This window comes from Anolis carolinensis, chromosome 4 (assembly GCF_035594765.1).
Source record: "Anolis carolinensis isolate JA03-04 chromosome 4, rAnoCar3.1.pri, whole genome shotgun sequence".
In the NCBI taxonomy this organism is placed as follows: Eukaryota; Metazoa; Chordata; class Lepidosauria; order Squamata; family Dactyloidae; genus Anolis; species Anolis carolinensis.
The window spans coordinates 249588683-249615029 of NC_085844.1; the positions used below are offsets into that span (position 1 = coordinate 249588683).

General features: G+C 43.2%; 1 protein-coding gene across 1 annotated transcript; it reads right to left on the reverse strand.

Annotated features, from left to right (window-relative positions):
• Window positions 1–1347: 1347 nt before the first annotated feature.
• On the reverse strand, window positions 1348–24689 carry LOC103281885 (interferon regulatory factor 4). The gene is made up of 8 exons (XM_062979166.1): window positions 24390–24689; window positions 20468–20672; window positions 15533–15624; window positions 10785–10902; window positions 10286–10402; window positions 7581–7976; window positions 6503–6621; window positions 1348–2668 (listed from the first exon to the last, which is right to left on the reverse strand). The coding sequence occupies exons 1-8, from the start codon at window positions 24555–24557 to the stop codon at window positions 2531–2533; spliced, it is 1353 nt and encodes a 450-aa protein (XP_062835236.1). The 5' UTR covers window positions 24558–24689; the 3' UTR covers window positions 1348–2530.
• Between the last annotated feature and the right edge of the window lie 1658 nt (window positions 24690–26347).

Genomic DNA, 26347 nt, shown 5'->3' on the forward strand with positions numbered 1-26347 from the left:
CTGTCTATATATATTGTTTGTCTGTTGGCATTGAATGTTTGCCATATATGTGTTCATTGTAATCTGCCCTGAGTGAGAAGGGTGGAATATAAATACTGTAAATAAATAAATGAGGGTTTTCTTGGCAAGGTTTGTATCCGTGTCCTCTGAGGCTGAGAGAGTGTCACTTGCCCAATATCGTTAAAGATGTTACTGTTCGGTCTGCGTTGATTCTGTATCGAGCACGCTTTAGAAACCATAACTGTGCCATACTGTAAAGTTCAAAATGTATTTATTTATTTATAAAAAAGGTCATTTATTATATCAATATTAGTAATATAGCAAAGATAAAGGTTTTTCCCTGATGTTAAGTCCATTCGTGTCCAACTCTGAGGGTTGGTGCTCATCTCTATTTCTAAGACAAAGAGCCGGCGTTGTCCATAGACACCTCCAAGGTCATGTGGCCGACATGGCTGCATGGAGCGCCGTTACCTTCTCACCTATTGATCTACTCACTTTTGCATGTTTTCGAACTGCTAGGTTGGCAGAAGCTGGGGCTAACAGTGGGAGCTCACTCCGCTCCCCGGATTCGAACTGGCAACCTTTCATCAGCAAGTTCAGTAGTTTAACAAACCCGAACGTTCCTCCTTTAATAATGACGAGACTGTGGAGAAGTTTTACTCCTATAGACGGCAACAAGAGAACAAGCTGCAAAAATTATCCCACACAATAGACATAGGCTCCTTCTACACAGCCATATAAAATCCATATTATCTGCTTATATGGCAGTGTAGACTCATATAACCCAGTTCAAAGCAGATAATGTGGATTATCTGCTCTGATAGTATCCGGATTATATGGCAGCCAGGGAAAGATCCAAAACCAAATCAAGAAGGAAGCAGAATTCAATAGGAGTATACAACTGCAATCATGTACACATCACAGAGGTGTGTATCTATGTGCCTAATACACACATAAATGCACACCGTGCCTAAGGCACTATCAGGGGAAACACAATCCAGACCCTACAAAGGAAGGTTTGGTATCTACAGGTTGCAAAGGTAAAGTAAATCATTTAAATATAGGTTGAGTTCCCATTTGAAATACTCCAAATATAAATGAATTCTGTGCTTAGAGTTGGGTCCCATCCCTAGATCTCATTCTGGATATGTAAACACTCCAAAATATAAAAAACAATCTGAAATCCAAAACATTCCTGGTGTGCACTGCAGAAATATATACTCTAATAGGGGTGCATCCACATTGTAGAATTAACTCAGTTTGAGACCACTTTAAGTCTCATGGAGCAATGCTAGGGAATTCTGTAAATTGCTCAGGGCACTAGCCCTCTTTGAAAGATATAAGGCTCAAGACCTTGCAAAACTACATTTCCTAGGATTACGTAGCATTGAGACATGGCAATTAAAGCAATTGTCAAACCACATTAATTAAAAGTGATTTAAACCTGGGTTGTTATACTCTTCTGGTTTCATACACAGAGGTGGAAAATAGTGCTTTAACTTTAATTGCAGGGGAGGCTGAAGGATGTTTAGCTCCTTTAAAAGGAAAAATGGAAAATAGGATTAAAATATCTTGCTAAATGGGCTCCCAGTGCCATCTAGTGGCCAATGCAGGGAATGCAGAACTGCTTATATGTTTAAAGCATGTGCTACACCAGGAATGGGATAACTTGGGCCTTCCAGGTGTTTTGGACTACAACTCCCAGCATTCCTAACAGCCTCAGGCCCTTTCCTTTTCCCCCTCAGCTGCTTGCCTGAGGCTGTTAGGAATAGTGGGAGTTGTAGTCCAAAACACCTGGAGGGCCCAAGTTTGCCCATGCCTGTTACAGAATCATGGGAATTATAGTTTTACAAATCTTCAGCCACCACTTTTAAGTGCAAATGGCTCAATTGGGAGTTGTAGTTTTACAAGGCCCTTGAGAGCCTTCTCTGCCAAACTACAAATCCCAGGATTGTATTACATTGAGCCATTGCAGTTGCATGTGACGTCAAACTGCATTAATTCCACAGTGTAGATGCAACCAAGGCTCCTGGCGTGCATATTGATGTGCCTATTCATTGTAATCTGTTGTTATTGTTGTTATTATTATTATTATTATTATTATTATTATTATTATTATTATTATTATTATATTTATTTACATCCCTCTTATCTCCCCAAGGGGACTCAATAAAAGCATGAGCGTACAATTTAAAAAATATACAAATTGCAAACATTAAAATAGAATTGAACACAAGCATTTTAAAAAACTCAGTTAAAATCTGTCAAAACATATTCAAAGTTATGGGGCAAATGTGTGACTCTTGACTCCTGGATGCTTTCAGAGCAAGGCATTCTTCCATTCCCTGACATTAAAACCAATGCTTAGAATTAGTCTTAAGTTGCAATGACCGAACAGCCTGCAGTCCAGGTTAAATGCCCTCCTTCCACACCAGAGATGCTCGCTGCTGAATACACCCAGGTCCTGTCCTGGATGAAAGACAGTGTTGGTACTTTAAAAAATTCCGAACGAGCCGGGCTTCATGGCCCATCAAGGGGAGCACATTTGCTTCAGGATCTGGCTCATGTTCCTGGAAGCGTCCGCATTGCAGCAGAGAGAATTCTGGAGCGAACGGGGAACCGACTGCTGGGCGTGAAGGAAGAGATCCCGGGCAAAGACTGGCTCGACCTGCAAGGATGACCACAGGCAGAAGGTCAGCACAAGGCAGGAGGAAATGAGAACTGAAGGAGCATCTACGAGGGTTGAATGAAAAGTAATGCCTCCACCTTCGTAACTCCTCAACAGATGGCAGTCCTGGTATGCGGCAGGTCCTGGCTTGTTCAGTAGACTCTCCTCTACAGTTCCATTTGGTGGGAAGCCTTAGCATTGAACAGTTGTGTTGTTAAAGTGCGAAGTATGGGACCCTGCGCAGACGGTCGGTCAATGCGACTTAAGCAACGTGCAGTCATTGAATTCTTGACAGCAGATGTTCCCACCTCAACATTTTAAAACTTACTCGGCCAGTGATGCACAGTACTCACATCAACACAATCACCATAAACAGCTTGCATTCTCTGATGAATCTCCTTTGGGGTGACACTTTCTGCTGTCAAGAATTCAATGACTGCACGTTGCTTAAGTTGCACTGACTGATCATCTGCGTAGGGTTCCATACTTCGCACTTTCAACAACACAACCGTTCAATGCTAAGGCTTCCCGCCAAATGGAACTGTAGAGGAGAGTCTACTGAACAAGCGAATACCTGCCGCATACCAGGACTGCCATCTTTTGAGGAGTTACGAAGGGGGAGGCATTACTTTTCATTCAACCCTCCTACATTCCAGAGTTAATGCAGTTTGATACTACTTATGGCTTGTTGCACTCTAACAACAACAATAACAACAACTTTATTTTTATACCCCGCTTCCATCTCCCCGAAGGGACTCGGGGCGGCTTACATGGGGCCAAGCCCAAGTGGTTACAGACACAGTAATAAAAACACATCAATATAAAAAAAAGATCAATAAACATAATAAAATCACATTAAGATAAAACCTGGTTTGAGAAAAAAACCTGAGGAAGTTCATAAAAAATGAACTGGGCTGAAGAAAGTGCATATAGTGAAGAACATAAACTAGAATAAGAAGTAAGTAACCTAGGACTATTATTATTGGTAAGGCCTCTAGCTCTGAAACACCATTTAATTCAGCACCATACCAGAGTCCAGTAGTACTAACTATAAAAGTTTATTAGAAAAATAGGTACAAAGAGAAAAAGGGCATTTCCCAAAAGGGCAGAAGAGTAGAGAATATAAAATAGCGGTAATCCAGAAATGTCCAAGTACATAAAGTCCAGAGAGCCAAAATCCATAGCAGTTATTCAAACATAAATTCATAAGCATGAAAACAGGAACTTTTTTCAAGGCAATTCCTTCAAGGAACATAGGCAAACAGAAAACTTGAATCATGGACTGGGGAGCTGAGACAGGAGAGCCATCCTTATGGCAACATTAATAATAATAATAATAATAATAATAATAATAATAATAATAATAATAATAATAATAATAATAATAATAATAATTTTATTTTTATACCCCGCCACCATCTCCCCGAAGTGACTCGGGGCAGCTTACACAGGGCCAAACCCAAGTATAACAGACATAATAAAATACATTAAGTAAAATAAGTCAATAAAAACATATTAGTAACAACTCAATAAAACATGGATTGGATAAAAACTCATAACAGTAACTAGGCCATAAAGTGCATATATGAAGAATGAGAACAAGAAAGGCACTCAAGAATGTTAAATAGGTGAGGGACAAAAATGGGATAAGCATGGGAACGTTGTCTCCTCTGAAAGGTGTAAAGCCAACATCATTTAATTTAAGCCCGACCAAGTAGCCATGAGATCATGCCAAGTACATCTGGGCTTCAAGGTGTCCTCATGGATTCTCTCAGACCGTCTAATTGGTCTATTTTTCACTCCCTCTGTTCTGAAACCTAATCTGGTTTCTCAGGAAAACTCCCCATCTGTCAAAGGCCTTTTCCCAAGAGAAATGGCTTCACTTTTCTTGGTTGCTTGGGAATGATTACTGGAATGTAAAACAATTTCGACTGTCTTCAATTCTCTCCTAGCACTGACAGACCCATCACTTTCAAATCCACCAACCCACTCATCCTCCGACATGTCAGTAAAATCCTCTGCTGCTTGCTGAGCCACAGCATGGCTCAGCGCTATGGAATAATGGACGTTGTAGTCTTATGAGCCTTCTCTGTCAAAGAGTGTTGGTGACTCACCAAACAACGACTCCCGGGATTCCTATTTCACAAAACTGGAGCATGCATGCCTCCTTCACAATGGACAATATATATAAAGACTATGGATAATTGAACTTTTTGAAATGATAGGAAGGGATAAACAGAGCTTGGCTGTATAAGAGATTAAGAAGAATAGGATTTTAACTGGTTGATTCAAAATATGATTATATATATATACACACACACACACAATAGAGTCCCACTTATCCAACATTCGCTTATCCAACATTCTGGATTATCCAACGCAATTTGCCTCCTGCCCCGATCCACAGCTGTTTCTCTAGGCAGCAAGGATTGAACTTTTTATGGATTTAATTTGCAACAACGTTGCTACTGTAAGTTCATTTTATCCAATTTTATCTTTATTTGTAGTCAATTTGTTAGTAGCCAATGTTTTTGTAGTCAATGTTTTCAATATATTGCGATGTTTCGGTGCTAAATTCATAAATACAGTAATTACTACATAGTGTTAGCGTGTTTTGGACAGCTTTTTCTGTCGATTTGTTGTAAAACATGATGGTTTTGGTGCTTAATTTGTAAAATCATAATGTAATTTGACATTTAATAGGCTTTTCCATAATCCCTCCTTATTATCCAATATTTTTGCTTATCCAACGTTCTGCCGGCCCGTTTATGTCGGATAAGTGAGACTCTACTGTATTAGACACCACAGAGCAGGAATTGTGGGAGTTGAAGTTTGCCCATGCCTGCTATAGATTAGCTTCTCATATTAGAAACATTAGTTAACACTATGATGAGTACCCGACTGTAATGAAGTATGAATGTTGGTATACAGATGTTATGTTTAATTGTGTGTTTATGTTTTAAAAGGGTAAGTATTACAGTTATTGCATCTCAGCACTCAGAGGTTGGTTGCCATGGAGAAGTAGGCGGAGCCAACTGCCGTTTAGTTGAAGAACTGCAGAGTTTTAAAAAAGAAGGTCAGTCTGTGCTCTGATGAGGCACAGGGAAGATTGATTCCAGGCTGATGGGATCAAGGAGACTCAATTGTTCATTTTGAGTCGGTTTTAAATAAGTTGCTAACATTTAATGTAGTCTGTGTCCTGGTAAGGCACAGAGAATCTGTGATAGTATATCACAGGGGTGACTGTGGTTTGAAGTCACTGGATAGTCTAAGTTTCAGACTTTGGGAACCAATCCCAGCTGGACTCACAGAGATCCATTGAAGTAACAGTTAGAAAGGAGTAGAGGAATGGGTTTTAACTACTTTAAGTAAAAGAAGTGACACTTTAGAGAGTTTGATTAATCTCATTCTAGTATTGTAACTGTTAATATGAATACCTCTAAGTGAGAACAACATTGTAACCACTAAGCTCTGTGCCTGAATAAACTTGTTATTGTTCTTCCAACATCTAAGCCTCTGTCGCATATATTCTAAACCAAGTTACGCTACCATCTAAAGTGAATACGAAGAAGAAAGCAAAAACACAGGAAAAGGACTCCTTCCTGAGTCTTTGGTGGTTGCATCTTTCCAAATTGGTGGCAGTCGTTATTAGCTCTTTACAAATTTGGGAAGCGGGTGGGATAAAAAGATTCCTTAAGGAACCTTAGTCGTTCATAGACCCCTTGACACTGACCCACTTCCTTTTCCCTACCATACCTTCAGGAAAATAATATTTGGAAGTGATTAATATAGGGGACACAGTAAATAAGTAGCCATGGTTAGCAAGAGACTCACATGTGCCATGATGAAGCCCTGGAACTTTTGGTTGAGGGCCGCAGGATATTCCTCTCCGAAGCATAAGCTGATCTGGTACTGAGGAGGAGGCTCTCCGTGGCTCTTGTAGGTCTCCAACTCTGAGCAGCAAAGACAAGAGAGAACATTGAATGATTGCACAGAACTATCAATACTTTAGAGCAGGCATGGGCTAACTTTGGTCCTCCAGGTGTTTTGGACTCCCACAATTTCTAACAGCCAGTAGGTTGTTAGGAATGTCAGAGTATTTGTAGCGCAGCAGTAATTGGATGGAATCAGTGGAGTGCAGAACGAGAAGACACTCAGAGACGTTGGTAAAACTATTTACAAAGTTTTACTGTATCAGCACAAACAGACTAACAGAAGACAGATGAACACAGGACTCAAACTCTAGGCAGACAGAACTCGACTGAACTAACGCAATCAATATGCATACACACTTGTGTCTGGATACTCCCTAGTTCCAGCCACACATCAAGGTCATCACAGCTTCTTGGCAATTAACTCTTTCCAGACTATAGTACACTTTGGATGATGCAATCAGTTGCAATACAAGCATGACACATATTGCATTTAAACACTATCAATACACAAATCCCACATTAACAAGGAATTCTGGGAGTTGAAGTCCAAAACACCTGGAGGACTAAAGTTGGCCCATGCCTGCTGCAGAGACTAGGGTACAATGGATTTTGTAATGATCAAGGCAATCTAAGGCAGGAAAACCTTTCACTTTCAAGCTGCCAATTGCTCTGAAGCGTTCCCCCCCAATAGCCTACTTTCTTTTGTTGCCATCACTTTCCCCAGTGTCAATATCAATGGCACAGGCACCAAAAATAATAAATCCAGATACTTTCATTGGCCAAAAATGGGAAAGAATCCATCAACAGGGTTGTTGTATGTCTTTCGGGCTGTGTGGCCATGTTCCAGAAGTATTCTCTCCTGACGTTTCGCCCACATCTATGGCAGGCATCCTCAGAGGCTGTGAGGCATGGAGAGACTAGGCAAGGAAGGTAATGAAAGGAATGCCGGGCGAAGGCGGGAGGGGGCTCTAACTCACCCTGCCGGAACTGCTCAGCGTCCATCAGCTTGTAGGTCTTCTCGCGCTCCAGCTTGTTGGGCCGGTCGGCGTGGGGCGCCAGGGGCCCCTTCCAGTAGACGCGGCCCTGGCACTGCCGCTTGAGGAAGACCCCCTCGGGGGCCACCCACAGGAGCACCCCCCGGTGCAGGTGGGGCAGCAGCCGCTCCAGCACGCCCACCCCGCGCGACAGCTGGCTCTTCCCGGCCAGGATGGACGGGGAGGGCAGCTCGATCTGCTCCATGCCGCTGGGGCCGTAGAGGCAGGGGTTGTCAGCCGGCACCGGGAGGAAGGTCAGGCGGCAGCCCTCGGCCGAGCTGGTGGTCACTTCCTTCACCAGGACGTTGCAGTAGTAGAGGCGGATGTGCAGCCAGAAGTCTGGAGGGCAAAAGGAAAAGGTCAGGGAGTGAGGCATGTCCCAACTAAGGAGAAGCCTACTGGGGAACTTGTCATGTTATTTATCCGACCAAAGCGCTGCTGCCTTTCCAATAAACCAGCTGCAAATATATCTGCTCAAACTGAGTGGCCTTTATCTTTATTTACAGTCCTTCTATGTACAACATACCCAAACATACACATCACAGGCAATCGTCAAAGTTAGGCTGAACAGGAAATAACACTTTCAAACCAGACACAGTGCATAGTGTCATGGTTTGCAAAGACACTGTGCTACATGTCTGTTAACTGGAAAATGAAGTGCATGAAGCTGACTGGCTGAGCCTGCAAAGACCTGGGAATAGGGCCGGGCTGTGGTGCAGGCTGGTGAGCAGCCTGCTGCAATAAATCACTCTGACCATGAGGTCATGAGTTTGAGGCCAGCTTGTGGCGGGGTGAGCACGTGTCAATTAAAAGATAATAAAAAATAGCCCCTGCTCGTTGCTGACCTAGCAACCCGAAAGATAGTTGCATCTATCAAGTAGGAAATAAGGTACCACTTATAAAGTGGGGAGGCAAATTTAACTAATTTATGACGTTGGAATGAGGAAGTGCAGTCACAGTGGATGATGAAGCAGCTGCTCCCCCCTGTGGCCAGAATCGAACATCCCCTCAGGAGAAGGTGAAATTGCCTCTGCGTCTGTCTCTGTCTTAGGGTTGTTGTATGTCTTTCGGGCTGTGTGACCATGTTCCAGAAGTATTCTCTCCTGACGTTTTGCCCACATCTATGGTGAAACGTCAGGAGAGAATACTCCTGGAATATGGCCACACAGCCCGAAAGACATACAACAACCCTGTGATCCCGGCCATGAAAGCCTTCGACAACACATTGTCTCTGTCTCGGTTCTATGTGTATATGGGCATTGAATGTTTGCCCTATATGTATATAATGTGATCCGCCAAGGCCCCTTCGGGGTGAGAAGAGCGGAATATAAATACTGTAAATAAAAAAAAAAAAATTTGATTTGATACTTTTTTCTGTTCTGCTGCTGTGAACCAATTTAAACAGGTTCTTGTTCAGTGTGTGCCTCCTGACTGAGTACTGCCTGGGGAAGATGGCTCTGTACTCAGAGAGGCCATGCTATTTCTGAGGCCTTGTTTGCTACTGAAAAAGAGGATGGAGAACCAGGACTGTATTCCTCACTGAAGCAGATTTATGGACTGAGAAAGGACTGCTTATGACTACCGATTTCTGTAAGCAATGAGAAGGGACTATTGTGAATACCATTGTTCTGTTGATCTCTTGGAATCGGTAAAGTTCCTGTATTATTTGTTCTGCAAAACTGAGTGGTGCGTCCTCATTCTGCAGGGTGACTCTGGGCTCACGGGCACATCAATCAATCACCATCAACTCGCAACACATTGTGCAATACACTGTTTCTAAGTTCAGTGCAAGGCACTTTCTGTTGGACCCTGTTGTGACTCAGCCACAGTATAGCCAGAGTCAGGATGAAGAAGGGGATTCTGGGTTTCAGATACAAGAGCCAGAAGATGATGGCATGGGAATGTAGGCTGAATCAGAGGCTGGAGAATTGCAGTTTGAGTAGAATAAACTGTTGACCCCAGAAGCCATAGATAACAGCCAGGATGACATTCCCATGGGAATTAATGAGCAAGAGAGCTCTCAAGTCCTGGTTCAGGTGCAAGATAACGAAGACCTTGATCTATCTAGGGCGAACCATCTGTTATGGAGAGGTTCTCGGGTCCCTAGGAGTGAGAGGCTAGCGGGAAAGAAAGAGGCCAGTTCTGGGAAAAGAAATGCATTTCTCGGGTGCTTTTAAAAGTGTGTGTTTGCAGATAGCTCGTTGTCAAAGCAAATCCTCGCTTCATCTGTGTGGATGTTCTTGTTTCATGCTTAGGAAATGTCTTCCTTGATCTATGAACTTTTGGGCCTTGTTTTTGGGATCTACTGACTACTGCCTTTGCCTTATGGATTATTAGACTGCTATGGTTTATGGACTAATGGATTTTCATGACTTATGTACTATTTGGATTCCTATTGACTCTTTTACTGCAACTTTGAAAAACCTTTCAACTGCCTGCTTTGATTTATATATTTCCTTTTGCTCAATAAAACTTCAAAAGACTGTCTTCTGTGTCTGACTGAGTGTCTTAACAAGGTGAACTATTCTGAGGTGCAACAGACCCAAAGCTTGGAAGAACTACTTTCTTTGGACCACAAGTCTCTTAAATGGAGTGGGCAGAAGAGAAACCAGAAGTCAAAGGGGTTGGAGAGAAAACACCTTCCTCACCTGAGTTGATGCTCTCCATGTCTGCGCATTGGGAGGTGGGGCCGATGATGTGGGGCACCGCGTGGCACCGAAACTGCGCTGGAGTACAGCCATAGAAAAAGCCTTTCACTTGGAGGCCTGGAAAAGGGAGTACATAGGAATGAATTAAGGCAAGCATGGGCTAACTTCAGCCCTCCAGGTGTTTTGGACTCCAACTCCCACAATTCCTAACAGCCGGTAGGCTGTTAGGAATTGTGGGAGTTGGAGTCCAAAACACCTGGAGGGCCTAAGTTGGCCCATGCCCTAGTCCAAGCTTATCTACATTCGCCAAAACAACTTCCAGGAGTTGATTGAGGCACAAACTTGCTAGGTTAGCATTTATTTCTTTGATGCTTTTGCCTGCTTCTTAATAAACTCTTGTAGTCTGTATTGTCCTTGAATCCAAGAAAGAACATTTTCCTTTGACAAAAACAAAATGCCAACGTAATACAACCTCAAGCATCCCGTGGCATCCACTTACCCTGTTGCTCAGCATGGACTGACTTTGGGGAAACCTGGTCCAGCCCTGAGGAACCCTGGTCGGTTTGTATGGGCTCGTCCTTGCCTTCCTCGCCTGAATCTGAGGATGCCGAGCTGGCCTGGGAAGGAGCAAAGACAGAAGGAATGCAAAAGAATCCCATCACCCAGATCTTGGAATAATTATAGATTGGGGTTTACACTGAATGAAGACAAAGGAGAAGGAAAACAGAATCACAGAGTTGGAAGAGACTACATGGAACATCTAGTCCAACCCTTGCCATGGAGGAAAAGCACAATCAAATCACCCCTGACAGATGGCCATCCATTCCTTTTGCTTGTTACTAACTATGGTCAAGTTGGCTTTGACCTAAGGTGACCTATGAATGACCAACTCCAAGTTACCTTAACCTCAACTGCCCTGTTCAGACCTTGCAAACTCAGGACAGCCATAGCTTCCTTGGTTGCGTCCACCATTCATCTCAAAAGTAGTCTTACTCTTTTCCTCCTTTCTTCCACCTTCCCAAATATTATTATATTGGGTATAATTAAATAGTGAACATGTCTCCTTATAATACATCCAACGTAGGGCAGAGCCTGAGCTATCTTGGCTTCTAGGAAGAATTCAGCCTTGTTTTACTTTATGACCCATGTTTTAGTCTATAACGTTCACAGAACTCTTCTCCGACAAAACTAATCCATTGACTTTTCTCCCATAGGCTTTCTATACTGTCCAGTTTTCACAACCATCCATAGAAATAGGAAAATACAATGGCACAGATAATCCTAACTTTAGTAGGGCTGGGCTGTGGCGCAGTCGGTTAGCAGCCAGCTGCAACAAATCACTACTGAGTGAGAGGTTATTTATTTATTTATTTATTTACATCATTTATATTCCGCCCTTCTCACCCCGAAGGGGACTCGGGGCAGATCACATTACACATATTAGGCAAACATTCAATGCCTTTGTAACACAGGACAAAGACGAACAACATAGCTCTGAGCGGGCCTCGAACTTATGACCTCCTGGTCAGTGACTCATTGCTCTCCCGTCTGCGCCACAGCCCCGGGGTTATGACTTCGAAGCTAGCCTGGGTCGGATTGAGCCCTCAACCATTAATAGACTAGCTTGCAGTTGACCTAAGCAGCTTGAAAGACAGTTACATCTGTTGTATAGAAAATGTGGATACCTCTTTATGTGGGGAGGCTAATTTAACTAATTTATGATACCATAAAATTGCCAGCAGCGCGGGGAAGAATGAGAAAGCACTCCATCAAGGACTCGGTGTCACAATGAAGTGCCAGCTCCCCTGTGGCTGGATTTGAGCAAACCCTTGTGAAGCCAGAAGCTGGAAAATGTTAAATTGCCTCTGCATCTGTCTATATGTCATATATCTAATGACACCCCTTCGGGTGAGAAGTACCCTTCGGAGTGAGAAGGGCAGAATAAAAATACTGTAAACAAACAAACAAACAAACAAATAATATTCAATGTATCTTGACACTTTAGCATCTTGCCCAATTCTTTCATAGCTGCCCTTCCATGTCTTTTTTTCTGATTTCTTTGCTATAGTCTATAGTCGCTTTGAGTCTCCTTTGTGAGAGATAGAATCACAGTATCCTAAGAGTTGGAAGAGACCTACACTCCATGGAAGAGAGTTCCACTGCTGAACAGCTTTCATAGTTAGGAAATTCTTCCTAATGTTCAAATGGAATCTCCTTCCCTGTAGTTTGAAGCTGTTGTTCCATTGCGTCCAAGTCTCTAGGGCAGAAGAAAACAAGCTTGTTCCCTCCTCCCTATGATGTCCCCTCACATCTTTATCTATGGCCCTCATCATGTCTCCTCTCAGCCTTCTCTTCTGCAGGCTAAACATGCCCAGCTCTTTAAGCCGCTTCTCATAGGGCTTATTCTCCAGACCCTTGATCATTTTAGTCGCCTTCCTCTAGATACATTCCAGCTTCTCAATATCTCCCTTGAATTGATAAAGCCAGGCATGAATACATATATATATACTACTACTATTACTACTACTCCTACTACTCTTCATATTGATTAATGGGAGCTGGGCTTAGCACAGCGGGCTATACCACTAGCTGCAGAAAATTCTGCCGATTGAAAGGTCGGCAGTTCAAACCTGGGTCGGGGTGAGCACCTGCCGTCAGCCCCAGCTGTCTGCCCACCTATATTGAAAGCAGAAATGCAAGTAGATAAATAGGTACTGCTTTTAGCAGGGAGGTAATAAAAGGTGCCCTTAAGGACATCCATCGAGAGGACGTTGTCACAAAACTCCTTGGTATGGAAGATGGAGTGACAGCATCCCCGTAGCTGGAGTCGAGCACAGCCTCCAAGATGCCGGAAATAAGATGGGAAACATTGCCTTTACCTCTGTTTGTGTATTGTCTGTCCTTATTAATTGTATAATGGCATTGATTGTTTGCCGTATGTGGGTTCTGTAATCTGCCCTGACTCCCCTTGGGGAGATAGAGCGGAATATAAATATTATATTATTATTATTATTATTATTATTGTTGTTGTTGTTGTTGACTCAGCCAAGGGATGGGGAATCATGAACTATTTTGTCTGCTTTGAAGTTATGTGAATCATCTATAGCTATCATTATTTTTGGGGTTTTTTAAACTGTTCAAACCTTCCTTTGCACTTTCTTTTTTGGCTTTCTCCCAGTATCTTTTCTGAATCGTACTATTTTTCAGCTCATAGGATGGTGTCATCTGCATATGTTAAATTGCAGCCTAAGTCCAAAGCAACCCTAGCTAAGTATGGAGGTCAAAGTGTCTTAAAATTCCCATAAGATCTGCTTAACACACAGAGCGTGAATGTTTCTTCAGTCTGTAACCACATCCTGGCCTTTCAGAAGGGAATGATTCAGGTACCTTCAGGCAGCCTGAGCTTTATTTGGGCAAGAAACTTTCCATTGTGACATCTCTCAGGCCATAAAGCATGACAGCACAACGTGGCTATTTTTAAAAAGCTAAAAATATCTATCACAGGCAACACATGGAAAAATGGGTTGATTGTATTTAATTCAGCTATTTGGGTTTGTTTTGATGCTCTCAGTGGCTTTGGGAATTGGCATTCTTCCACCGTCCAGCAGCTCTTATGGTTTAGAAGTTCTTCCTAATGGTTAGACAGAATCTCTTTCCTTTTAAACTTCAATCCAGTGCTGCATTCGTCATTTGCATTCAATGCAGGACTGGGCTGAAGTTAGGAAGAAGTTAGGAGTTGCTTGACGGTGCTTTGGAAGATATTGAATTCGCCTTCTTTGGAGACCTTTAAACAGAGGTTCAAAGTCGAGATCTTTCTCAAGAGTGTTTCTGTTGTGTTTATCTGCATGGTAGCAGGTTGGAATGGATGGTCTTTGTGGTCCCTTCCGACTCCATCGTCACTATCACCAGTATGTCCATTTATTGTTGTAACCATAACAGAGATGAACAATTTAAGTTGCAAGAAATCTCTGATCAGAAACATACTGGGCAGACTACAATGCCCAGGGCCCCCCTAACAGTGTGAACAAGCTGCCTGGGGGATGATGAGCTTTGTGGTCTGGAAAGGCCAACATTTACTCAACATCTAAAAAGGCAAAATTCTGAACTGCAGAAGCTGAACTGGCTGCTAAGGCTGAATCTACACTGCCGTGTAATGCAGTCTGAAATTGCATTATGCTGGGGTTCTGCAAGGGAATGGGATTTCTCAGAGAATGAGGGGGATGATGGGTTTCAATCTGAGGAGTCTGTGTGTGATTAGAGAGAATTGCAGGCAGTTGAAGATGAGACAGAGGATGTTTGTTCCTTACCAACAAGGGGAAGGGAAAGGTCCATTTCTCTTGAGAATTGGCCTTCAGCTAATGGGGAGTTTTCCTGTGATATCAGATTAGGTCTCTGGACAGAGGGAGTAAAGGATAGATTAATAACTAGGCATTTTAAGAGACTCCGTGAGAAGTCCTTGAGACCCAGGTGTGTGAGGTATGATCTCATGGCTTCTTGGTCAAGCTTGGGCTTAAATTAAGTGGTGTTTACTTTGTGTCTCTCAGAGGAGACGTTGCCAAAAGGTTTGGGTTCCTGTCTCAGCTCTCAAGTTCATGATTCAAGTTTCCTGTGCTTGCCTATGTTTGTCTTGGACAAAGTTCCTGCTTTCATACCAGTAGGCTGCTAGGAATTGTGAGAGTTGAAGTCCAAAACACCTGGAGAACCCATATTTGCCCATGCATGGCCTACACTGACCAGATAATGCAGTTTCAACATTTTTCAGGACGGATTATTGATGTCCGTAGACAAAGAAGCACCTAACTGGGGCATGAAGGACTACAGCAAAGTTCTTTTGGGTTCCATCTACAATGAGCAGATCAACCCAGTATAAATCTTCCCTGGAACAGCCCCAGATTCAGCAATGTCCAGAACAATACAAAGCTCCAGTTTCCAGAAAAATCCAGAGCATCCCACAACTTTGCCAAAAGCAAGGCAAAGTAAGTTTAGAGTTATAAAATTTCTATGATACTCGCTAGAAACCAATTATGGGCTGTGAAGACTGCTAGAGGTCTATTTGTAGGATTTGAGCTGGAGGTCTACTTATAAGATGAGTCTACTTGTAGATTGCAAAAAGCAAACAGGAACAGAAGCTCAACTTTAACACATCCCCACTTTAACACCCAACATACTGTACTTCCAGGCAACATTAAACTATTTGGTTGGGTATGATATGGGCACAACCCAAATCTGTGCACCTCATACATTTACCTTGTTGGATCTGCCATTGGATCTCCGTTCTTGTTGTGCAGACGTCGCAGGTATGTTTGGCTCCTGGAGGGACTCTTTACTATTTTCTTTATCTGAAAACAAAGACAGCAAAGGTTTCTTTACCTATAACAAGGATCTCTTTAGGTACTATCTTTGCGGGTGTCCGGACTGATGCAAATCAGCTCTCGTCAGTCTAATTCATGTAGTCCTGCACATTGTTTTGCATATTCATACAGCAATGTTATTGTTGTGGTTCTGCCCGATGACAATGAGGGATTTGTGTCAGGGCCTGGGAGACTGGGAGATGCAGTTTCAGAGCCAGGGGGGGATGCTGGATTCAGATATAGCTGGACAGGAGGCGCTATTAGAGCAACCGTGTGAAAGCACTGATGTTTTGGACTCCAGCAGTCAGGGACGTGAACTCTCACCTAGTAACTGCAGCCCCCCATCCTGTATCTTTGCATTCCATTTTTTCTGCCGAAGTGAAATATCTTGCATTTGTCCCTGTTGAACTTCATTTTGTTAATTTCGGCCCATCTCTCTGGTCTGTCAAGATCGTTTTGAATTCTGCTCCTGTCTTCTGGAGTGTTAGCTATCCCTCCCAGTTTTGTGTCGTCTGCAAACTTGATGATCGTGCCTTCTAACCCTTTGTCTAAGTCGTTAATAAAGACGTTGAACAGAACCAGTCCCAGGACGCATTCCTGCTGATGACACTCCACTCGTCACTTCTTTCCAAGATGAAGAAGACGCATTGGTGAGCACCCTTTGGGTTCGTTCGCTTAGCCAATTACAAATCCACCTAACCGTAGTTTTGTCTAGCCCACATTTTACTAGTTTGTTTGCCAGAAGGTCATGGGGGACTTTGTCGAAGGCCTTACTGAAATCCAGGTACGCTACATCCACAGCATTCCCTGTATCGACCCAACTCGTAATTCTATCAAAAAAAGAGATCAGATTAGTCTGGCATGACTTGTTTTTGGTAAATCCGTGGGAGAGATAGAGACAGGCAGGGAGTGCAGAAGAATGTGTTCATGTTTTGCAGCCCTTAAAGCAGTCCTGTGAGAGGATTTTAGATTTGCCAACGTCGCTAAACCTAGGAGGGTTGTTAGTTTTGTTCTCCGTTTAAGTTTGGGTTGGGGAGTCATGTTTCATGCTCATTTTGGCTCCTTGTTCCATGGATTTTTCTGGGATTTCTGCTCCTTGTTATGCCCCTGGTTTAAGCTTTATGCTTCGGACTTCTCTTGTCTTCATGCTCCAGTTTAAAAACCTCTTGAATTATCCTGTCTTCATGCTTCAGTTTTAACACTGTATTCTGGGATGTCTGCTGCTTGTGGATTATTTTCTGTACACAGTTTGGCCTGGCTTGTTGCCTATATTTGCCTAATTTATTGACTCTTGGTTTTAAGCTTTTTAAAATATATGCTTTTTTAATAAACTGTTTTGACTTTTACACTTGGTGTCTTCTTGGGTGCTGTGAACAAGGTGAAACCCTGCTGAGGTGCAACAGTTATCATGCATAGCCCTTCACAGAATAAAACAGACAGCCCTGCTAAGAGAAACTAATTTTGATAAAAATCACACGGGAAGGAAGGTTTCCATCGTCTTTTTATGCATTCCCAATTCTTGGTTGAAATTTCCCTTTGATTTCTGGAACCTTGTGTAAGAGACCTCTTGTTCCTCCTTTTTGGTTTTCAACTTCTCTTTCTCTGCATTGGTTATTATAGTAGCTCTTTCTGTTTGCATGCAAGTTGTTGAACTGTATTCAGGGCTCTCTCTCTATTTCTGCCTGCTTTTACTTTCGCTTTCCTGTCTGTCCTTGGCTTCTTGAAGAGTTTCATCTGTTAAGACCACTCTTTGGCTACAGATTGAGTTCTTGCATTCTTAGGAGCATTGAACTCAGCTTGACCTCACTTAACAATAACAAATGCATCACACTAATAGGTCATCTGAACCTTTCCAAACGACAGCCAGGAAACCAAGTCCTTGAGGAGTAAGGAGCCGTGTATATTTAGCTTGGAGAAGGTTAATGGGGGAGATGGGAGGCATGTTTATATGCAGGAGCTTCTTTTCTGCTGCTCTGTAGGATGAATGCAGCTTATCGTCACTTTATCCACCCAGGTCAATGTTATAGGAGCAAGGGAGTTGCAGTTTTGCAAGGTCTTTAGCCTTCTCTGCCTCACCAAAACTACAACTCCCATGACCCCATAGCACTGAGCCATGACAGCTTAAATGGGATCAAAACACATTCATTCTACACTGTAAATGCACCCCTATTTGCATGGGCTCTTCTTCATCACCTGGATGGCATTAAAGCTGCAGATGTAATTCTTATGCACTGTTTTTTGTCACCAGAAGGAACACATGAACATATACAGAGCGCCTTTTCCTACCACCGAATGACAGCAATGGCAATTGCCATTTTTAACACAAAAATAAAGAATGTTTTGGCTCCCACTCAAAACAGAGTTCCTGTTTTTGTCTTCTTTTTTTAAACACACTGTACCAAGGATAAATTTTTGGGAAGGACAATACAACATACTTGCTAAAAGGCATCTTGAGCAGCAAGATTTAAGAAATGATGACAGTAAATGGACGCATCAGATTGTCCCAAGGAAGTTGGTTCTGCACGAAATCAGCGCCTTAATTGGATGTGTTGTCAAAGGCTTTTATGGCCAGAATCACTGTGTTGCTGTGAGTTTTTCAGCTGTATGGTCATGTCCTAGTAGCATTCTCTCCTGACATTTCACCTGCATCTGTGGTTAATGGTATCTTCAGAGGTCTGTTGGAAATTAGGCAAGTGGAGTGTATATATATCTGTGGAATAATGTCCAGAGTGGGAGGAAGAACCCTTGTCTGTTTAAAGGAAGTGTGAATGTTGCATTTAGCAAGTTTGAATAGCATTGAGTAGCTATGAAGCTGCAAAGTCTACCAGTGAGGGTATCTGCAGAGAAGTAGCCTGACCTTTGTTGCCTGGAGGCACCCTCTGCTTGGGAGAGGGTATTAAAAAATACCCAAAAACAAAGACAATAAATAGTCAACATCACTCAGAAACAGGAGGTCTCCAGACAGCAAGCAATCAAGTGCAATGTTGTTGTGTGTTTTCTGAGTTGTATGGCCATGTTCCAAAAGTTGATCACTTATGGAACATAGCCATACAGCCTGGAAAACACACAACAACCCTGTGATTCCGGCCATGAAAGCCTTCAACAATCAAGAGCAAGTTAACACCTCTCAAAGATAGGAAGCCTCCAGGCAACAGAGGCCAGGCTACCTCTATGCAAATATCTTCACTGGTAGACTTTGCAGTTTCATGGCTACTCAATGCTATTCAAGCTTGCTAATTGCAATACTCACACATGCTTTAAACAGACAAGGGTTCTTCCTCCCACCCTGGATATTATTCCACAGGTATATACACACTCCATTGGCCTCATTTCCATCAGACCTCTGAAGATGCCATTCACCACAGATGCAGGCAAAACGTCAGAAGAGAATGCTACTGAAACATGGCTATACAGCCTGAAGAACTCACAGCAACCCAGTGATTCCGGCCATGAAAGCCTTCGACAACACATCTTCCCTATGTCATCCAAATCTATACAAATACTAGCTGTGCCTGGACACGCGTTGCTGTGGCATATGGGAATCATTTGTTGGCCACGTGGAATAGCAGTGAATAGCCTTGCAGCCTCAAAGCCTGGCTGTTTTCTTCTTATGGGAGTGTGGAAGAGGCCTAACTGAACCCTGGCCGTCTTTCAGCACCATTGCGGCTGAAGAGGTTGCTAGGAGACAAAGTGGATGGGGCCTAAAGGGGGCAGGGCCTACCCTTCTGACTGGTAGCCAGGGTTGAAAATGGCTCTTCCTTGTCCTGAGTTTTGGACTTTATTTTTCTAGGTTTTGGATGACTATGTCTTTTGTGGCCAAATTTGGTGTGATTGGTTCAGTGGTTTTGTTGTTTACTCAGTCCTACAAACGTACATTACATTTATATACCCTGTTTCCCTAAAATAAGACATCCTCAGAAAATAAGACCTAGTAGAGGTTTTGCTAAATTGATAAATATAAAGCCTCCTCCGAAAGTAAGACCTAGCAAAGTTTTTGTTTGGAAGCATGCCCAACGAACAGAACACCAGAGCATGCAGGATTGGTAAATGTGCATACCATAGAGTGTTGTACATGGAAATAATGGTAGTAACAAGAAATTCTTGATAGTATTCAGTTTGTCTGGTTATGTTGATTTGTGATGACAACTACTGTACAGTATATAATAAATGTTCATTTTTTTGTTCAACAATAAATGTGAATTCTTCTTCATGGAAAAATAAGACATCCTCTGAAAATAAGACTTAGAGCATCTTTGGTAGCAAAGATTAATATAAGATACTCTTATTTTCGGGGAAACACGGTGTGTGTATATATATATATATATATATACACACACACACACACACTAGCTGTGCCCGGCCACGCGTTGCTGTGACTAGGACATAATTTTTCTTTTCTTTTTGTTGTATGAACGTAGAGGCGTGGATGAGAAGTTGTGCTGTCAATTTTCAAGGTTGTGGGGCGTTTAGTTTAGTTGTTTTGTCCGGTGCCGTGATTCCATTACCCTTTTATATATATAGATATACACACACCGTATTTACTCAAGTCTAATGTACCATCAAATTTAATGCACACCTCAATTTTCAAAACCCTGAAACACAAAAAAGTATTTACCATATTACGCAAATGTATTGCGCACCCCAATTATGGGAAGGTGAGCATTAGACTCGAGTAAATACGGTATATGTTTTGTTTTTCTACACAGCCCATTCTGTTTTGCATTCTGTTGGAGTGAACCATCTTTGAGCAATTCCTTCACAGGTGACACTACAACACAACATTCGTTGACAATAATAGGACGACTGGTCACAAGCATTCAGACGAAGGTACCTGTTTCTTGCTGGGATTCAGGGGGAGCCGGGCTGGTCACCACCTGATACACTTTGTACGGTTCCGAAATGTCCAAGTGGCTCAATTCCGGGATCTCCTTGAAGTCGGTGCTTTTGTTCAAGGCGCACCGGAGCCGGGTCTTCCACACAGAGGGGTCGGCCTTGTCCTGCCCTTCGTGGTACTTGCCCTTGTAGATGGCCCAGGCCTGGAGGGAAAGGGAGAAGGGGCAGAGTCAGCCTCAAACAGGCACATCCCACACCCGAGATGGAGACCGAGGGCCTAATTCTCGGCTGTACATTTCCTGTGCTGGCGCGGGTTGGACTAGATGACCTTTAGGGATCTCTTCCAATGCTCTAGGCTTCCTTCAAGCCAGTATCATCCACTCTAGACAGGCATGCAAAAGGTGCAATTTTTGGAAAACCAGAATCTCCATAGCCATTTGGAAGCATGGCCCTTTTTGGAGATCAGTTGGTATCCACACTACAGTAGAGTCTCACTTATCCAACACTCACTTATCCAACGTTCTGGATTATCCAACGCATTTTTGTAGTCAATGTTTTCAATATATCATGATATTTTGGTGCTAAATTAAGTCAATACAGTAATTACTACATAGCATTAATGTGTAATGAACTACTATTTCTGTCAAATTTGTTGTATAACATGATGTTTTGGTGCTTAATTTATAAAATCATAACCTATTTTGATGTTTAATAGGCTTTTTCTTAATCTCTCCTTATTATCCAACATATTCGCTTATCCAACGTTCTGCCAGCCCATTTATGTTGGATAAGTGAGACTCTACTGTATAAACTTTTGGAAAAGGCATGACCTTGTTAGAGATCGTAACCTTTTTGTAGAATATGATCTTCCTGAGAAGAATTTAAAAACTCGCTTGAGTCAATTTTCTCCTTAGTGGTAAATATCCACCAGTATTCATGCAAGGCCATTTCAGTTTCTCAGTTGTTAGACTGATATCCCTGGTTTTCTCCTTGAACTGTTAGGGACAAAGATATACCAGTGCATAAAATATATAGCAGTTCAGAAGTGTTATTTCAGTTGCCCAAAATCTTCCATAAAATATATTGGTTTTAAATCATGCTCTTAAGAGACCAAAAATAAGTAGTCTTCCTTAAAAGTTAACATGGTTGATTTACTGGGTTGCTGTGCATTTTTCAGGCTGTATGGCCATGTTTCTCCTGATGTTTCGCCCACATCTATGACAGGCATCCTCATCCTCAGATATTGTGAGGTATATTGGAAAACTAAGCAAGGGAGGTTTATATATCTGTGGAAGGTCCAGGGTGGGAGAAAGGACTCTTGTCTGTTGAAATGTTGCAATTAATCACTTTGATTAGCATTAATGGCCTTGCAAGCTTTCAACAGAAAGGAGGAAACCATGAAAATGAACAAAATCTAGTTACCAGTATTAAAAAAAACTCTAAAATCAGAACATTAAATAAAGAACAACACTCTGAAAACAGACTTGAATCAACCAGGGGCAGCTAACACCTCCAAACAAAGGATTCCCCCAAGCAGGAATAAAGCTTGCAAGGCCATTCATGCTAATCAAAGTGATTAATTGCAACATTCATACTTGCCTCCAACAGACAAAGAGTTCTTTCTCCCACCCTGGACCTTCCACAGATATATAAACCTCCCTTGCTTTGTTTTCCAATATACCTCACAATCTCTGAGGATGCCTGCCATAGATGTGGGTGAAACGTCAGGAGAGAATGCTTCTGGAACATGGCCATACAGCCCAGAAAATGCACGACAACTCTGTGATTCCAGCCATGAAAGCCTTCGACAACATGAGGTTGATTTATTTACAAACTTCATGTATTAGCATACAAGTACACTGTTTATTGGTTTAGAGTTTGAACTGAACACTGACTCAATATAAACTGACTACTCAGTGCAGCATCCTGACTACAGTATACTCAACTGACCTCATACATCAGCTGATGCAAACAGACTCAGTATGACATCAACTGACTTAACTGACTTCCAACTGACTTCTGATTGCAAGGAGATATGCAAGGAGTTTTATTCCAAAAGGTGCAACTCTGTAAACTAATAAAAGTATCCTGAAATGCATTAATTCCATCCATCCTGCCTTGAATCCCCTCTTGGAAGAAAAGTGGGAGACCCGTTCCATAAAATTAACAGTGAAATAATAGAATGTGTTGTTGAAGGCTTTCATGGCCGGAATCACAGGGTTGTTGTGTGTTTTCCGGGCAGTATGGCCGTGTTCCAGAAGTATTCTCTCCTGACGTTTCGCCCACATCTATGGTAGGCATCCTCAGAGGTTGTGAGGTATATGATAGAATAGAATGCTTTGCAAAGCGTGGTTCTTCTCTGTCTGAGGTTTTTAAGCCTTTGGCCATTTTGGTGGCCATTCTCTGGACACTTCCCAGCTTGTCCATCTCCTTCTTGGAGGCAATTTTGCTGCTATCGCCACCAGGATCCCAGGAGAAAACATCCTTGCTAATGTCTAATCTGCGATTTATTGGAGGATGGAAGAAATGGGGAGGATCCTGAGAAAGGCAAAACTTACCCCCAGCAATATAACACCAGGCTTTGAGGCTGCAAGGCCATTCAATGCTAATCAAGCTGGCCAATGACAACGTTCCCACTTGCCTCCAATATACAAGAGCCCTTTCTCCCACCCTGGACATTATTCTTCAGATATATATACAGTCCCCTTGACTAATTTCTAACAGACCTTTATGAAGATACCCTCACTGATTGACTTTGCAGCTGCAAGGCCATTCAATGCTAATCGAGCTGGGGAATGGCAACATTTCCACTTGCCTCCAACTGACAAGAGTTCTTCCACTATGGGTATTATTCTGTATGTATATATACATTCCACTTACCTAATTTCCAACAGACCTCTATGAAGATACCCTCACTGACTGACTTTGCAGCTGCAAGGTTATTCAATAATAATCGAGCTGGCCAATGGCAACATTCCCACTTGCCTCCAATAGACAAGAGTCCTTTCTCCCACTCTGGACATTATATAGTCCACTTGTCTAATTTCCAACAGACCTCTATGAAGATACCCTCACTGATTGACTTTGAAGCTGCAAGGTCATTCAGTACTAGTCAAGCTGGCTAATGGTAATGTTCCCACTTGCCTCCAACTGACAAGAGTTCTTTTTCCCACATGGGACGTTATTCCCAGATATATATACAGTCCCCTTGCCCAATTTCCAACAGATCTCTATGAAGATACCCTCATTGATTGACTTTACAGCTGCAAGGCCATTCAATGTTAATCGAGCTGGACAATGGCAACATTCCCACTTGCCTCCAGCAGACAAGAGCTCTTTCTCCCATCCTGGACATTATTCTGCATATATACAGTCCACGTGCCTAATTTCCAACAGACCTCTATGAATATACCGTCACTGATTGACTTTACAGCTGCAATGCTTATCAAGCTGGACAATGGCAACATTCCCACTTGCCTCCAACAGACAAGAGTTCTTCCTCCCACTCTGGACATTATTCTGCATATATATATATACAATCCACTTACTTAATTTCCGACAAATCTCTATGAAGATACCCTCACTGACTGACTTTGCAGCTGCAAGGTTATTCAATACTAATCAAGGTGGCCAATGGCAACATTCCCACTTGCCTCCAACAGACAAGAGTTCTTTCTCCCACCCTGGACTATATAAACCCCACTTGCCAAGGTTCCAACATACTTCACAACCTCTGAGGATGCCTGTGGGCGAAAGGTCAGGAAGGAATGCTTCTGGGACATGGCCAGACAGCCCAGAAAACTCACAGCAACCCATGACTATGAGTATTGGTTACAATTTGGGCAGACCCCCCCCCCCCCCACCCCCCGCTTCGTTCCTTCCCAAGGCGAGATCCTGGGGTGACCCGGAGTGGAGAGCACCTTGAAGAGGGCGGCGTCGTGGGTCTGTCGGTAGTCCTGCTTGGCGGCGTGTTTCCAGGGGATGCGGAAGACCCTCCGCCCGCGGTCCTCCCAGCGCAGCCCCGGGAAGCGCCCGCTCTCCACCTGCGCCACCAGCCACTCCTTCAGCCGCAGCGGAGGCGACGACATGGCAAGAAGGCAGAGCTCCCTCTCCGCGCGGGGCTCCCCGAGGTCGGCTAGTCGGGACACGCGCGCACATACGCACGCGGCCGCGAGGAGAAACCGAAACTCCCCGAGGCGGTTTCGCTTTCCGTCCTGCCCTCTTTCCCCTCCTCCTCCTCCTCCTCCTCCTCTTTCTCCGACGCCTCCTTGCTCTGCTTCAGAACACGAGAGAAGAAGAGCTTGCCTTCTCTTGCAAGAAACCCACAAAGGCCATCCAGTCCACCCTTTTTCTTTCTGCCAAGCTGGAAGGCGACAAATTGCGCATCCAGAGAAGGAATCCTAGAATCATAGAATAGTGAGCTGGAAGAGACCTTGAGTTGGAGGCTCCTTGTGTGCAAAGGGAACCCCGTGGGAGAGATGTTCAAAATATAGAGTCCTTGAGATGGAAGGGACCCCCAAAGGCCATCCAGCCCACCCTCCTTGTTTTCTGCCAAGCAAGAAGGCACATCCCGACAACTTGCCCATCCAGAGAAGGAGGCTCCTTGTGTGCAAAGACATCCCTGTGGGAACTTCAGTAGAGAGATGTTTAAAATATAGAGCCCTTAAGTAGGAAGGGACCCCCAAAGGCCATCCAGCCCACCCTCCTTCTTTTCTGCCAAGTAGGAATTTGCATCTCAAGCCCTTCCGACAAATTGCGCATCCAGAGAAGGAGGCTCTTTGTGCGCAAAGAGAGCCCCGTGGGAACTTCAAAGAAGAGATGTTCTAGAGTACTTGAGATAAGGGACCCCCAAAGGCCATCCAGCCCACCCTCTTTCTTTTCTGCCAAGTAGGAATTTGCATCTCAAGCCCTTCCGACAAATTGCGCATCCAGAGAAGGAATCCTAGAATCATAGAATAGTGAGCTGGAAGAGACCTTGAGTTGGAGGCTCCTTGTGTGCAAAGGGAACCCCGTGGGAGAGATGTTCAAAATATAGAGTCCTTGAGTTGGAAGGGACCCCCAAAGGTCATCCAGCCCACCCTCCTTCTTTTCTGCCAAGTAGGAATTTGCATCTCAAGCTCTTCCGACAAAATGCGCATCCAGAGAAGGAGGCTCTTTGTGTGCAAAGAGAGCCCCGTGGGAACGGATATAAATTTGGAACTTATAATATTTTTATATGTACTATACAAATGGAAGCCTGTGAACCCTTATTGAAAATATATTGTCTGAGAAATGATTGTGAAAGACTAATAGATGAAAGTATTGCACTGTATGCAACAAACACTTGCAATGTATGTATATTTGAATGAATGAAAATAAATAAACATATTATATATATATACACACACACACACACACATACAGAGTCCTTATGTTGGAAGGGACCCCCAAAGGCCATCCAGTCCACCCTTTTCCTTTCTGCCAGGCAGGAAAGCACCATTATAATGCCCCCGACAAATGTGCATCCATTTGAAGGAGGCTCCTTGTGTGCAAATACAGCCCCGTGGAAACTTCAAAGGAGAGATGTTCAAAATATAGAGTCCTTGAGTAGGAAGGGACCCCCAAAGGCCATCCATTCCACCCTCCTTCTTTTCTGCCAAGCAGGAATTTGCATTTCAAGCCCTTCCAACAAATTGCGCATCCAGAGAAGGAGGCTCCTTGTATGCAAAGGGAGCCCTGTGAGAACTTCAGAGGAGAGATGTTTAAAGACATCCCTGTGGGAACTTCAGTGGAGAGATGTTCAGAGTATAGAGTCCTCAGGTTGGAAGGGACCCCCAAAGGCCATTCAGTCCGCCCTCCTTGTTTTCTGCCAAGCAAGAAGGCACATCCCGACAACTTG